The sequence below is a fragment of the Trachypithecus francoisi genome, unplaced genomic scaffold (assembly GCF_009764315.1).
Source record: "Trachypithecus francoisi isolate TF-2019V2 unplaced genomic scaffold, Tfra_2.0 Contig00586, whole genome shotgun sequence".
Taxonomy (NCBI): Eukaryota; Metazoa; Chordata; class Mammalia; order Primates; family Cercopithecidae; genus Trachypithecus; species Trachypithecus francoisi.
The window spans coordinates 5091641-5107696 of record NW_022680749.1 but is presented as its reverse complement, the minus strand read 5'-3'; the positions used below and the strand labels follow the sequence as shown (position 1 = coordinate 5107696).

Here is a 16056-nt window from a genome sequence, read left to right as displayed (position 1 = left end):
TGTGACTCTAAATAACTAATATATAGTTACTAATCATAAAACTAATAAGAGAAATTTTAGAAATAAAAAATTACTATTTTGCAACCACTACAGTAATAATTAAAGAATTATAATTTAGAATCATCACTGGATGCTAAGGCCCTTGTGTAAAAGGTTGGCGATCATAATATTTACATAATTTTAAGAAATAACAGATTGTTTATTAATTATAAAGGGGCAAAGGTATGTATTTAATGGAGAAATATGGTAGACATTCCCGTAGTCAAGTGTTCAAACCCGTAGAAGGACAAATGACATCAGGTGCTTCTGAATGTGATGCACTGAGAGGGATACAGCATCATCTCGGGAATATTCCTGGCAACGATGTTTAAGCTGGATTTAAACAGAAGGCAACATTCAGGTAAAACCAAATCAAGCACTATTCTATAAAGAAACTGGATTGGGCTCTTCAGTGTCATGAGGAAAAAAAGACTGATAAATTGTAGTAGACTAAGAAGAAATCAGGGCATGACAAGTAAACTCAATGTGTATTCTCTGATTGGAACCTAGACTGGGGGAAAAAAGCTCTAAAGGATGTTGTTGACACTATCGGGTAGTTTGAATATGGACTGTTTTTTAAGTATGGCAGTATTATAAATTGTTAAATTTCATGAGTGTGATTTTAGAAGCAAATATCCTTGTTATTGTATTTAGATGTGAGGTGTTTTAATTTATTCAACTTCTTCTCAAAGGACCCAGGAAAAAAAGTGAGAGAAAGAAGAAGAAAATGTGATACAATGTTGATAATTAATGAGCCAAAATGAAGTGTCTACAAGTGTACAGGTGTTCACTTGCTACTTTTTCATATTTATAATTTTTCAAACTAAAAAGCCAAGGGCAATCTTTTTTTTTTGGCAAATCTCACTTCCTAACCCGGTAGACTGAAGGATCCTCCAACACTCCTAACAAAAGGAGATGTGATTTTGTAAAGGGAACTCTTGCCTGACTGAAATGCTGGATTTGTTTAATGTGACAAAGAAGAATATGGGTAATAGAAATCCATACCTGACCTATATTTAAGATTTTATGAAGCCTTTGATAAGTCTTCTGTTTAGAGACTACAACAAAATTAAAAGGTTTTTTGTGTTTTTTTTTTGTTTTTTTTTTTTGCTGGGGGAAGGAGAGGCTGGTAGGAGATTAGTGTTTTATTGCTGATAATTGCTTAGAGACACCCCCTACCCCAAACATAAGTCTGCTTAGTATAGGAATTGATGAGTACATTTGAGAATGGAGAAATGCAGGCAGCCAGATTCTTCATAGCTGAGTAAAGGGAAAAGTCTATTTTAAAAGTTGTATATATGAATTCTAAGAGGAGTGAAATCTCTTGTACTTTAGATCAGTTGTGGTAGGCATAATATTTGTGGGTAAAAACCACATCTTTCCAGGAGTGGAGTGATTACCATATGTATAGAGAATACATAAAGTCTCTTGAGTGATCAAGAGATGGCCACCAGTGAGTGTCCTGCAGGGATCTGTATTTAAGGAAAATCATCTATATATTTCACTTGCTGGCTGTTGGGCATTGAGTTCTCCCTTAAGAACCCCCCAAAAGATGAACCTAACTTGGATTATTAAGCAATGCTGCCTAAAATTTGTATAACACTTTATATTTTAGCAATCACTTTTATAAACATTGTCTTGCTTTGGTGGGCGGAGGCTGAGGATGAGAAAATGTTCTTGCCATTTTACAGGTGAGAAAACTGAGGCTAGGATGGCAAAATGGTTTGTCTAGAGCCACCTGCATGGTAGCCCCAAACTGCAGTTGGAAGTTGGTGCTCCTTGTTGTTCCTATAAAAGTGAGCTTGGAGACCAGTATAGCACAATATAAAACAAGGAAAGTTAAAATCAATTGAGAATGCTTTGTTTAAGAAGAGAGAAGGCAGAAAATTTGCAATTTGTTTGTGAAAGAATTCCATAGAAATAACTTTTATAGGCCAGGAAAGGTGGCTCACGCCTATAATCCCAGCACTTTGGGAGGCTAAGGTGAGTGGATTTCCTGAGCTCAGGAGTTCGAGACCAGCCCGGGCAACACGGTGAAACCCCGTCTCTACTAAAATACAAAAAATTAGCTGGGTGTGGCAGCATGCACCTATAATCCCAGCTACTTGGGAGGCCGAGGCAGGAGAATCGCTTGAACCCAGGAGGCGGAGGTTGCAGTGAGCCGAGATTGTGCCATTGCACTCCAGCCTGGGCAAGAGAGCGAGACTCTGTCTCAAAAAAAAAAAAAAGAACTTTTATAGAGACAGGGGAGCTTGATTTAAATAAAAACTGTACTTACGAAAAATAGGTAGTGAATAGTGAATAAATGTTGTTTTAGCTATTCAATTGTGTATTAATAAATGACATACGTAAAATTGGTTAAATTTCATTAGAACAACAACAAGAACAACAAAAAGTAAACCTGGAGAAATTGTCCAGCCTTGGGCATTGTCCTTGTCATTTGGAAAGGTGTTTGCAACAATAGCAGGCTTTTTCCAGGGACCTAAAGGCAGGATCGTTTAGCTCAGATGTAAGACATTTGGGCTCTGAACCCACCTGAGTCACTCTGTGTGACCTTGGTACTGGTCGGTAAGCCACTCTCTTAAATGGGCATAGTAACATCTGCACTCACCAACTGACAAGCTTGTGAGGATACAGTGAGATAGTTGATGGGAAAACACTGCTAAAATGTTGGAATCTCTGTACAAACAAAAGATATTTTATTTTGTAAAACTACCCTACAAGTCCTGTTTTTACTGACCAACAGTAAAATAAGGCAGGAGAAATTGTAAAAGGCAGCTTTGAGCCTCTTCATTGCTGCTTTGAAATCTAAAGCATTCATCACACTTTCACACACATTACCTTCCCGGTGGGGACTACAAAGTCAGGCTAAAGGACATTCCATAACTTACATTAATTCCGCTGCTTGATTCCTTTATCAGATCTGGTCTTCGAGGGTTTAAGAGCAGCATTTTTGGCATTTCATGGATGAAATGAATTTTCTGTTCATCAGCACGTGGTGTTAGAGTTGAAAAATACTTGCGGAAACCTTTTTTCATAGCCAGAGGCTCACTCACTGGTTCTAAGTGTCATGGGTAGGAGGGCTGTTACATGCCGGTGGAAATTCGGGAAGTGGCGTAGTTTTGCTGTTCTGGGCCACTTGAGAAGTTGATGTTGAGGGAGACCACAGTGTGTAATGTGTGTTTCTCAGCTGCAGACTGCTGAAGATGCAGACTGATGAGGATTCCACCAATCCTCCTCCTGATCCTGTTACTTGATCCCTGTATTGGATATGGTCTTTGGTCTGAGTGTTTAACAGCAGCCTTTTTGCATTTTGTGGATGATAATGAATTTTCTGTTCTAGAGGAAGACTGATCTTTGGGAACAAAACAAAATAATTTGTCTTAATAGGAGGGAGGGAGGGAGGGAGGTGGGGAAGGGACTTTTGAGAAAATGTCTGGCTGTTCATGGTAGTTGGAATAGTATGATATTACTTCTGCAAGGTACCTAGGCTGCTGAAGGAAAAGTTCCTTTATATGTATTGAGTTCCTGGTTTATTCAAGCTTGTGAGGGCCAAGCTTGCACAAGGCAGCATATAGTTTTGTAAACAGCACATTTAAATAGTCAGAGGACTTGGATTCCAGTCTCGGCTCCAACACTGGAGGTCTACAGCAGTTAGGGTCTGCCTTGCTGACTTTCCTGGGCTGCTCTAAGCTGCAGCATTAGCCATTGTCAATGCTTATTTTAAATAGCATTTCTAGTCCTTAGTACTCACTTTCAGCTCTTCAACAAAGCTATCCCAAAGCCGTCAAAGCTATGAAAGCCATTGATTTGTGCAGCATTATTAGATGGGTTTTAGATCTAGGTTATACCCCCTTCCTCCTAGTAGGGCTGAAGTGCAGTCAGTACCCCTGCTCTGCAAATGTAGTTAGAAAAAGCCAGTGCTCTAGGCCATCTGCAAACTGAACAATGGCAAACAGACTGTCATCAGTACATTGTGTTAGCACTGAAAAAACACTGGGGAAACCTGTGTGTCTTTCATAACCAAAGGCTCACTGGTTCTAAATGTACTTGCCAGTGTGTCTCATTCAGAAACCTTTCCCTCTTCCTTCTGCTCTTTCTTTCTATGCTTTGGTATTGTGTAAGTGATTTGGCCAATTCACCTAATTTCTTGATAGTTCATTAGAATTTGAAGAATATTGCCTGTTTTTACTGGTTATTGGTTTTCTGTGACCCTGGGAAACCATAATGCACAAAGTGGTAGAGATATGAGACTTTCTTGTCACAGCTTTGTAGTATCCACTGAAAGTTTTTATGTCTCCCTTAAATTATCTCTGCTTTCAAAAATAGACATTCCAAAGCTACTGATAGGCAAGGTTGCAATTCCAGTTATAATAGAGTAAGCACACTCCATCTTTCTTTCACACTGAATGCAGCCAAAAAACACTGGGCAGAATATATGGATCAGCTATTTGAGGAATCAAAAGCAAATGATAGCGGGCAGATGGAGGAAGGAAACCAAAATGCAAGGTATGAAAGACCCAGTCCAGAGTTTCCTGTTTCGTTTTGTTCTTTTCTTTTTTCCATTCACATTTCCTGCCTGGATTCAAAGTCAGTGTGCATCCCAGAATTGCACTCTGGGTACAGACAGAGCTCCAAGGGAATCCCTCTCTTTCTGACCAAAGGAGAGGAAGGGAAGCCACACGAGGACAGACTGGAAGAAATCCTACCAATTTCTGTGCTAACCCTGTTAACATTTAATATGTTACATTCTAGACTTTTTCTGCGCATAGTGTTTGTAAAACAGTTATAGTTATACCAAACATTGTGTTTCCTGTTTTTTCTCTTAATAGAGGAATATGCTTATAATCTAAACTTACTATACAGTCACTGTAAACTTATTTTTAAATAATGTGGTAAGCAGCTGTAGCCTGGTTCAGGGCTTCTCAAATCTTAATGTGCATTTAAATTACCTTAGATTCTGGTTCACTGATCTACCTTGGGACCTGAGAATGCATTTACATACAGCAGGCACCCCATCTTGCCAATACTGTCCCCGGAAAGACCAGGTTTTGAATAGTTATTTAACAGTTCCCATTTAGGTTGTTTCCAGTTTGTTGCTTTTTTTTTTAGAGACAGGGTCTCACTCTGTTGCCCAGGCTGGAGTGCAGTGGTATGATTATAGCTCACTATATCCTTGAACTCCTAGGCTCAAAGGATCCTCCCGCCTTAGACTCCCAAGTAGCTGGGACTACAGGCACATGCCATCACACCCAGCTTACTTTTTAATTTTTTGTAGAGACAGTCTCGCTGTGTTGCCCAGACTGGTCCCAAACTCCTGGCTTCAAGCTACTCTCCCACAGTGCTGAGATTACAGAAATGAGCCATCACTCCCAGCCTGTTGCTTTTGTAATTAGTGTGATGGTGGGATATTTTTGCACATAGAACTTTTCTTCATATTTGATATTATTTCTTTGGAGTAGACTCCTAGAAGCAATGTAACTGGGTCAGAAGTTATGACTATTTAAATTGCTGACAAACTATTGATGATTATTTTCTCAGATTTTGCCAATGATAATAAATATATTCTTTATATCTGAGCCTCATTCAAGGCTTAGAATGGTTCAGCTGTATGAGGTCACACAGCAAATCGTTCGAAGAGCTGTGATTTTACCCCCAGGTATCTTTTTCGCAGCCTGCTCTTCCCCTGCACTACTTCAGAGACAGCCACTGCTTCCCCCTATCCCCTCCATTTAAACAAGCCTCGCTCTGCTTGTGCTTGCCTCACCATTGGCTCACTCTTTTTCCTTTTAAGCTTTGCTAATTCAACATGTGAAAATGAGCTCCTGTTATGTTCATTTTTATTTATATTTGTTTGACAGAGTTTATGCCTCTAACTGGTCACCTCCCTTGTCCTTTGATAAATTTTGTTTCCTAAGTTGGTCTTACTTTACTTGATTTCTCTGTGCTGTGTAAACAATACAGATATTAACTTGTTTCTGCTGAAACTGTTTTGTAATTTGTCTTGTATTTTGTTTGCTTTTTTTAAACATAATTTAACATTTTCTTTCTCTTTTTCTATTTCCCACTAAACTTAAAGAGGTTTTCCTTTTGCAGAAGTTTGATAAACATAGGAAGATATTTTTAAAAGGAAGCTTAGGGGCTTTAAGGGCACCTGTGAGAAATACAGCATTAAATTTTTGCTTTTTTCCTCAGTGCCAGGTTTACTTGATAATTTCTCCCTTCTGCCCAAACACATCTGCCCACAAAGATTTTCATGCTCAAATGAGAGGACAAATTATGGGTGATGCTGTCTCGAGGATATGATTTATAATTTTTAAAACACAGAGGGAGTTTGAAGGGCATTATGAAATACTGTAAAATGAAGAAATACCCAAGCTTTTTTGCCATAATTTTCTTCTACATTTTATCCATTGTTATAACAGAACTAGACCAAACTTTTAATTTGAAACTTAAAAAAAATGTATCATGTTTATACAGGCATGCAGTTTAAAAAATAAAATGGTTCTACACAACTTGATGTGAAAAAACAATAGTCTCCTGGTCCTGACCCCAACAGTACCTTTTCCTATTCTGCTTCAACTCTTCTAGCTGAACTTTGCGTTATTTAACTCTATGTCATTCACTCTTTTTTTTAGATTTTTTAAATGTGTTTACTTTTGTGTCTCCACATGACATGAGATATTGCTACTCTGTAATTTTTGAATATAGGCATTCTCTGTTACTGACTTCTGCTGTAGAAGGCAAAGCTTTAGTGTCCTTCTGTGACTCCTCCTTCATGATCCCTACTCTCTGACCCCATCTCCACTACACATGTTCAGGCTTCCTATCCTGTCTTTGCTGTGCAGTCCTTTGTCCTTTGTTTAGCTCAATATGCAGTGCTTACATTATTCCAGTTCTGTAAATGCTATTCATGGCCAAGACATGTAGTTTCCTAGAATTACTTTCCTTCTCTGCACAACATTTTGTTTCCTGTAGAGTTAGTAATTGCCTTGGTTTTTAGCTTTAGTAGTTTTCTTTGCACTTACCCCCAAGTTATGAAACTCCTCTCGATATAGCCAGAGGCATTGGGTATTCTGTTGGGTTCATCTCCGTGATGACATCTCTCCAGAGCATTCTGACTGCTTGCTTTCCAGCCCAAACTTGTGAGCTACTGCACAGTCCTTCATCTCTCCTTTATTGGCATCCTAGTGAGTCCTGTTTCTTCTTTTCTCCATGTTTACTCCCTTACTATCGAGACTGTACCCTCTGTGATTCCTGGAAAAGAGTAAACAAGTGGTAAATATTTTAAAATCATGTATATATGAAAAAGGCTTTAATTTATCCTTAGTTTATCCTTTAGTTTATGCTTAGTGGTAATATGGCTGGGTACAGAATTCTAAGTGGGAAATCGTTTCCCCGCAGAATCTAAAGGCATTTTCTCAAAGCTTTCTGTTTTTCAGTATGGCTTTTGAAAAGTCTTACTCTAATGATCCTTCATATAAAGCTTGTTTTTAATCTCTGGAGGCTTTGGAGTCTCTTCTTAGTCCCCAGATTCTGAAATTCTATGATGCTGACTCTTGATCTGTAGGTCTGTTTTCTTCCATTATGTTGGGCATTCAGTGATCACTTTGGATTTGGAAATTTATATCCTGTGTGGTGTGCTCAATCTACCTTTTTTAAAAAAATTTCCCACACTTCACTGACATATCATCCTTCCATCCTTAATCAGAAGTCTTGATAATTTTTTTGAAGGAAATTATAATAAAACATGTTTCCCAAAGCTGGATTCTTATCAGTTAAATATTGAAAAGGGATCATGGTAACTAAATTGGACAACCAGAATTTAAAAGAGTACTGACAAGTAGAAAATATAGACAGTCACACATTTTACTTGACAGAGCAAATAAAGGTTGCATTGAATGTGTTGTTGAAGCTATTTATTACTCTGGTGTTGAGCACAGACTTGTATCATAGACAGGTAAATTAATTTATAATCTGGAAAATTATCCAATGCTCCCCAAGTAATTTGAGAAGATTAAAGGCACATCCCTTGTTTCAACATGATCCCTGAACATCCACATATCAAAAATATTCATATGTTTGACTACCCCAACCTTTAGCCAAGTTAGTAGGACAGTTGTCTTCTAGGCCAACCATGGTAATAATACATCTTTAAATTTTTCCTAGACTATAGATTTAAATTTTCTTTTCCCTAAATGATAGTTATACTAAAGCAATTATTCAGTCAGTCAGATAGAAGTAGTGTTTCTCTATCATTGTAAGTTTTGAAAAACTGGGTAAACATCTACTGACATGTGCTTTAAAAAGTGCTAACTTTGAAAAGTCCTGAAGCCACATGATTCATCTATAGGACCATTTTTCCCCCCAAGGGCTACTCTTGGAATGGCAAACGCTGAGTGGGCAAACTTCATGGTGGGGATTTTATGTGTCTTAATATCAGCTTAATTCTGGATATGAATAGTAATCTTAGCATATTTTCATGTGGGCTTGTAATGAATCTTCTTTTTCTTCTTTTCTGCCAGCTTTTTGGAGACTGGGAAGCCCAACTGCGGAGAATAATGAAGCTCATTGCTGGAGGTGGCTTGTCTATCACTGGCTCTCACAACATGTGTGGGGACTATCTGTACAGCGGCCACACGGTCATGCTAACACTCACCTACTTATTTATCAAAGAGTGTAAGTCTAAAAGACTTCCATTGTAATTTCCTCACCTGCCATTTCTCATGAACTCTGGTCCTCTGGTAAAGCTCGTTTTCTAGAAAATCTGCTGAAGCAAGACTAGAGGCTTCAGGAGGGTCGCAGCTTCATCGCATCACCATGCAACTGGCACCCAGGGAAATATGTGGAAGGACAGAACTGGTCTTCCTGAGGAGGAGGTGTCCTGGAGTGTCATCTGTAGTACTGGGGTGGAGGGAGTTCCAAGCACAGCCTGCAGGGTGTGTTATGAGCCAGTTATACAGCTGCTGTAAGGAGCCAGATGGAAATCTCAAAGGGACACAGAAATCCAGGATCAAGCCTGATTGGGTGATGGTAGATTATGTGTTGATGCAACAACTGTTTTTTCAGCACTTGGCACTATGCTACATGCCTGAGGGTACAGTGATGGGTCAGACTCATCCCTGTCCTCAACAAGGCTATGGGCTCAGGGCTGAGGCAGATACTAAATGGGACATTTCCCTTAAGAAATGTACTTAAAATACTTTATCGTGAAATCACAAAATAATATTATAGATACCGCATACATGGCTCAGAATTAATATATATTAGCATTTTGTCATATTTAATTCAGGTAACCCTTTTAGAAAGGAAATGAAATGTTAATATATGATTAAAGCCTTTTCATTCCTTTCCTATATCATTTCCATCCATTTTTTTGTACTTGTGTATTGTTTTGTGGTTTTTAAAATGTATATACATAAATGGCATGATGCCATTTATATTCTTCTGCCACTATTTACCCTCAGATTATGTTTTTGAGATACGAGATTTTGGTCCATTCACTTTAATTGCTGTCAATATTACAGTGCTAGAAATGAACTACACATTTTTATTCATTTCCCTACTTACAGAAAATTTTATTATCCTCAATATCACATTGTTAGAAACAGTCTGATAAGCGTTATGCAGAGGGTTTCCATGAAGAGCAATGGGTAGAACCAGGCACAGAGGAGGGAGATGCTTTGCCTTCTGGAGGTGTCTTGGGAGCATGTGGTACTCTGTGGGAGTTTAAGTGGTTGGAATTCAGAGTAGGGGTAATAATGAGAACGGACAGGTAAGTGGGAACTAAATCACAGAGGGTGCTTAAGCCACGAGAAGAGGGTCTGAACTCTCAGCTGATGGAGATCGGGTGCCCATTGAGGGGTTGTAACCAGTGGGGCAGTGTCATTTGTCTTTGAAGAGAGAAAAATCACTCTTGCAGCAGCTTGCAGGATGGACTGGATGGGGGGCAAAACTGGAGACCGGGAGAAAAGTTAGGAGATTGCTGCAGTAACAAAGGAAACTAGCCTGATGGCATCAGGCATGGAGAGAAGTGGCAGACACTTCAAGACATTAATAAAGAGAGTCAGCAGATAACAGGATGGATTATGGGGTAGAGAAAACAGGTAGCAGACTGGGCCGAAACCTAGTTTTGTTCTTGAAAAACTAAGATAAGGAAATGCAGGAAGAGGAGAGAGATGCACTTCAGGGCACTGAGGTAGAAAAGGGAGAATAGATGTTCCAATGCTTATACTTAGTATGTGAGCAGATACAGTGAATTCTAGCAAGATCTATTCAGAATTGTCAGGGCATAATCTAGCCCTTGGACTGGGATGTAACTGGATGTGGACAGTGGGAATCACATAGGCCAGATGTCAGCAGCCCTGGGGAAGGGATTCCTGGCTCCTGCTGCCTGATACGTGAAATTCTTTAATGGGGTCAAGCCTTATCCATCTTGACAATAAGGCAGCGTGTCACACTGAGAGGCAGAGGCCTCGGTACTATCACTTACTAGCTCTATGACCCTGGGAAGAAACTTTAACCTAAGTCTTAGTTTCCTCATGTTTAGAATGAAATATTCACATCTGCTTCATGGGGTGGGAAAAAGTTTATGAAAATTAAAATTAGATGGCATATATGGATACTTGTAGAGTCACACAGAGATTGAATGGTAGCTGTTTCTTGTTTTTGCATTGTCAAGGTATCAAATACTAATATAACTAGAATATTGCTACCCTGACTGCTCCATTTAAAATTACCAACTGCCCTTCACTCCCTATACTTCTGATCCCTCTTATCCAGCTCAACTTTATTATTTTTCCACAGCCTTTAACACCTAACATAATGTGTAAATTATTTATTGTAAGTGTTGTCTCTTATCTCTCTTCCCCACTAGGAAGGGATCTTCCCACAAAGGCAGGCTTCTTGCCTTTTGTATTCATTGATCCAGATACCTAGAGCATTGCCTGTCCCTGGCATGTAAGAGGCTCAGTGAATATTGGTTGAATGAATGGCTGGTTCTTGGACCCCTTGAGAATCCAATAAAAGCCTGAACTGCTCATGCTGGTGTGGAGAGTGTAGATCATATTCAAACAACATTTTGCCTAACATTGCAGAGCCTCTGAATCCCACAATTGAGAATCCAAGGTAGAAAGGCCTGCACTAATAGAAATTTTGATGTTTTTCTCAGGTAATTTCCCAAATGGAGGTACAGACAAGTATTTATCTGACACAATTCAGCCTTTGAGGAGGCATTTGAACTAGAATTCCCAGGCATCTGGATGCTTTTCTGCTTGTATTTGAGAAATGAAAATCTCAAAGACTTTCAGATTAGTGTATGGTTGCAAAACTTGGAAAGCAGTACAGTTAAATCAATTATGACTGCTTAGTCCTTGTATTAGGCTCTATGGACCAAAGGTATTGATTTTTATATAGAGCATCAACCCCAAATTAACTAGAGGTAAATTTAAATGTCAATGGACAGTTTTTAAAAATGAAGCATGGTGCATTAACCTGTCCTTATCTGATTAGACTCATCTTTTAAACACTATTTATGATTGTATGAATCAAGAACCAAATATGAATTACTATCACTAGTATAATCACATCATAAAAAGCAGTTTCTGTTCTAACCTCGGTTACAGATAAATGAAAGCCCTTAGATTCACTAGATCTGTTTTCAGAAGGGAAGACTCAAGGTAACTGGATTCAGAAGCATTAGTAGAGGCATAGTTGAGTGCCCTTAATGTCATTTGAATAATGGGACTGTTGCAAATCTCTCTCCCTTTCAGATTCCCCTAGACGACTCTGGTGGTATCACTGGATTTGCTGGCTTCTCAGCGTAGTTGGAATCTTCTGTATTCTCTTAGCGCATGACCACTACACTGTGGACGTGGTGGTGGCATATTACATCACCACGAGACTCTTCTGGTGGTATCACACTATGGCCAATCAGCAAGTGAGTTTCTCCCCTTTTGATTTCAGCTTCTATTGCTTCTGGCTTGGTGTTGCTGGCTTGGGCAGGGTGCAAAGAACCCATGGATGTCTTAACTTTCTCTTTCTTAAGAGGTAATCAACTAAGATTGTATTGTGTTTTGTGACACTGATTCTCTTCAGAATTGAGAATAAAAAGTTGATTAATATAATGGTGTAAGGAATTCCTTCTAGAATAAGTAGCACACTTTCATTGTCCATTAAAAATGAAAACTATTTTCTAAGCTTGTGTCCCTCCTTGCTTGATTCACTTTCCTACCCTCTTCTCGCTACCCTGGGCACATCACAAGCTTAATACTTAATGTTTAATTAAGTGTTAATATTTTAGCATAGAAGAGGAATACCAAAAAAGCTAACTGAGGTATTTATTTATACGCAAGAGATCAGTGAGCCGTAAGTTCTCCTTGCCCTCCCAGAATTGGCGTTATTTTTCTACTGAGATGTGGCTCAGCTTGTGGATGAGTGTGGAGTGTAGAATGGTGATGACAGAGAGAAGCTGGGATATGTGGGTGGACACGCAGGGTAGGTATGGGATCCTTTGGGAATTTTAGCATGGCAAGTATTTGAACTTAAAGTGAAAGATTGTAAGAAATGTGTTTATGTTTCTTTGTTATCCTAGGTGCTAAAGGAAGCTTCCCAGATGAACCTCCTGGCCAGGGTGTGGTGGTACAGGCCATTTCAGTACTTTGAAAAGAATGTCCAAGGAATTGTACCTCGATCTTACCATTGGCCTTTCCCCTGGCCAGTAGTCCACCTCAGTAGGCAAGTTAAATACAGCCGGCTGGTGAATGACACATAACAGCTGTACAAAGTTGGGAAAAGACAAATTGTCCGAAGTGCTAAGAACTCCATGAGAGAAGATGCCATAAAATAAACACCTCCCTATTCCTATTATCTTTCAACGGTTACCTTGACTTAACCTATTGAGTTACCTGGTCAGCACTGTGATCTTTTTTTCTCTCCAAAGGACCTGCGTTGGACAACAATAAAGAAAAATTTAACCTATCATGCACTGTACACATTTCCTGTTCATAAGTTTGGGATTTACATAACCCGCAACCACCATGTTCCTTTGTATATGATGCAACAGCATAAATGTAAGCTTTTATATCATAAGTTCTGGTCTTTCCAGTCACATCTGGAAATAAAGCGTATTATTTTCTTGGGAAAACATACTTTTCATATCTCTTGCCCCAAAGATTGGGCTGTAAGCCATTTTCTAGCATATGTCTCTATGAAGGTTTCTAAGTACCTGAATGGGGTTTGATTCTGAAATCTTTCTACCTGTTGCACCGATATTCAAATAAAAATGATAGACACAGAAAGGTTTGGTAACTTTGGGTTTTGTAAAATCAGCAAAGACAGTGTTTCAAAAAGTGCAAAAAAAAAGATTCTGTTATAAAGTGATTTTCTAAGTATTTCCTAACTTTATTTTTCAAAAAGATGTTATGAAAACCAAATTTAAAGATTTTTAACGTGTCAGAGAGAAGAGAGTTAAAATTTAAAAATGCAACTTGGGAGAGAAATTTGTCTATGTTTCTAGTGCCTTTCTTGTCTTGATTGTATGGTCAGTAGGCAATCTTAAATGTTTTTATTTAAAATAAAGTATTCCATGAAAATATAAATATATGTATACACTACTAAATTTTGCATTTATAGCTAAATTGAATCAGAAGACTGCTTATGGTTTTAAAATTGCAATGACTTAAATAATGAGGTTGTTAATTAGAGTCAGAGCCTGTTCACATATTGTGATCAGGTAGCAATGACATGTACCACTTAAATTATTTTATCGTCTATTTGGTAGTTCGATTTTAACTACTCAATGAAAACAGCCATGAATATCTTTTCTTAAAGAGAGTTTTGAAAATGATCACTTACCTAAAACTTGAAAGCTATGAAATAGTTATCCATACTCTCATGACAATTTTGTTGGTGAACAACAAAAAAGAGATCTATTTCTTTAAAAGATATTTGTGCAGAAACTGCATGTAACTCTTAAGTTTTACTCCTAACATACGTATGTTTGGGGAAGTATTCTATTCTATACTTGCCAATGTGGAGAACAAAATAGTTTTTTAAGAATGAAGAAGTATATATATCCATTCTGTATTTTACGTGCAGCAGAATTATCTTCCGTAGGATTTTTTTGTGTATTCACAAGGTGATATTTGTATTGTAAAACAATAATGGTGAAGGAAATAAAAAGGCTTTTAAAATTTTGTTTGTTTTAAATCTTTGTAAAGTTATTATTCCAGAGAGTATACTGGTATCTTACAGCTTACCTAGATCATAAATTAATCAAAATGCACTTTTTAATAAAAACTGATACTTAAAATAAATGGCTGTTATTTCTACTATGTTCACATTCTCCATAGAAGTCATAAATGAAGTCATTAAAGCAAGATAGAAAATCAGTTTCAGAATTTCTTCATGGAGTGTTTCTGCTTGACATGGGACTTTTAATAATTATCTAGATTTTTTTTTTCTTGGGATTCCTTAAAATATATTCTAATCTTCAGTAAATTCTATGGAGCTTTTTAATATATAAAAAGAGTCACATATAATTTAAATTCAAACTTTAGAACAATGTTTACTAACATTTTGCATTCTCTAATTCTCAACCAAGTTGTTTTTTTTCTTCCTATACCTGGCAGTAATATAGCTTCTCCAGTGTAGATGGAAAGGAAAAGTAAATGCAAAGTGAGAAATAGAGTAATAGTACTATGATAACCAGTGGTAATGGAAAAGAACTATTCACAAAGAAAAAAAGGTTATTATTATTTCTGATGTGGTGACTAAAGGAAAATGTCAACAGTAGAGATGTCTCTTTGATAAAGGATGTGTCAAGGAGGCTAGAAATATAAAACCAGAGGCCAGGTGTGGTGCCTCACGCCTGTAATTCCGGCACTTTGGGAAGCCAAGGTGGGCTAATCACTTGAACCCAGGAGATTAAGACCAGCCTGATCAATATGAAACCCTGTTTCTACAAAAAATACAAAAATTAACCCACCCAGCATGGTGATGCACACCTGTGGTCCCAGCCTCTTAGGAGACAGGTGGGAGGATCGCTTGAGCCCGGGAGACAGAGGCTGCAGTGAGCCATGACCATGCCACTGCACTCCAGTCCCAGCAAAAGAGTGAAACTCCATCTCCGGGGAAAAAAAAAGGGAAATTAAAACCAGTAAAACTTTTCCTGTGTGGGTCTTTAAACTTGTGTATCAGACAGGGGAAATGTGCTGGCCTCTTTAGGCAAATAGAGCCAAACCCTTGGATAGGTCTTTATTTAACTGTTACAGCCTTTCACTAACTTTGACTATTGACTGCTGCCATATGGAAGGGAAAGTAAATTGAGTAAGTGGAAATGATATATTGGCACTTACTAAAAATAGGATCTTTTCTCCCTAAAAAACTAGAAATAATTATATAAAAATTTATTGTTATGAGTTTACATGCCACATATGTATCATGAAATCCACTGCTGATTGTTCTTCATGGCTGACTACACTGGTTCATGAATTGACATATCTTCTGCTCATTGTATTCTAGAGAATTGCAGTACACTTGGTAAGGATTGCCTGTATAAGGACACGTGCTTTCTCAATGTCTTTTCTTTTTTTGGCTCACTTAACAAGTGAGACATTTTATATATATTAGTTAACCCTCACACAACCACAAAGTGTAATTATTGTTCCCATTTTACAGATAGACCAAAGTGACTCAGATATATTAAATAACCTGCCCAAGGGCATGCAACTGGTAACTGGTAAAAATCCTATTGGAACCCAAGTTTCCACCCTCCCCGACCAGTACTGTGAGCTTTCATAAACTCTTCAGTAAGAGTCTGCAGTGAGAGAAACCTATGCCTATGGTGGTAAAGCATACTCTTACTGTGGACTGAGGAGCAAGAAATTTACACCATAAGGTGTGAGAGGAAAATTTGACTGATTTCCTAATTGCTGTTATGTTTTATTTGTATCCCAAGCACATGCCAAATTTTGATCCATTTGATAAATCTCATAATACCTCATACAATGGAAATGC

The 16056-nt window shown here is 38.1% G+C and overlaps 1 protein-coding gene across 6 annotated transcripts in view; it reads left to right on the top strand.

Annotated features, from left to right (window-relative positions):
• Positions 1-14350, top strand: part of SGMS1 (sphingomyelin synthase 1) — a 310369-nt gene extending 296019 nt beyond the window's left edge. For 4 of the 6 annotated variants that reach the window (XM_033215416.1, XM_033215407.1, XM_033215423.1 and 1 more), the window contains 3 exons: positions 8565-8718; positions 11811-11977; positions 12632-14350. In XM_033215416.1, coding sequence (XP_033071307.1) covers positions 8565-8718; positions 11811-11977; positions 12632-12811 — 501 coding nt within the window. In that variant the 3' untranslated portion in view covers positions 12812-14350. The remainder of the gene's footprint in view (positions 1-8564; positions 8719-11810; positions 11978-12631) is intronic. The other 2 variants (XM_033215440.1, XM_033215398.1) reach the window with 1 other exon arrangement.
• Positions 14351-16056: the final 1706 nt, after the last annotated feature.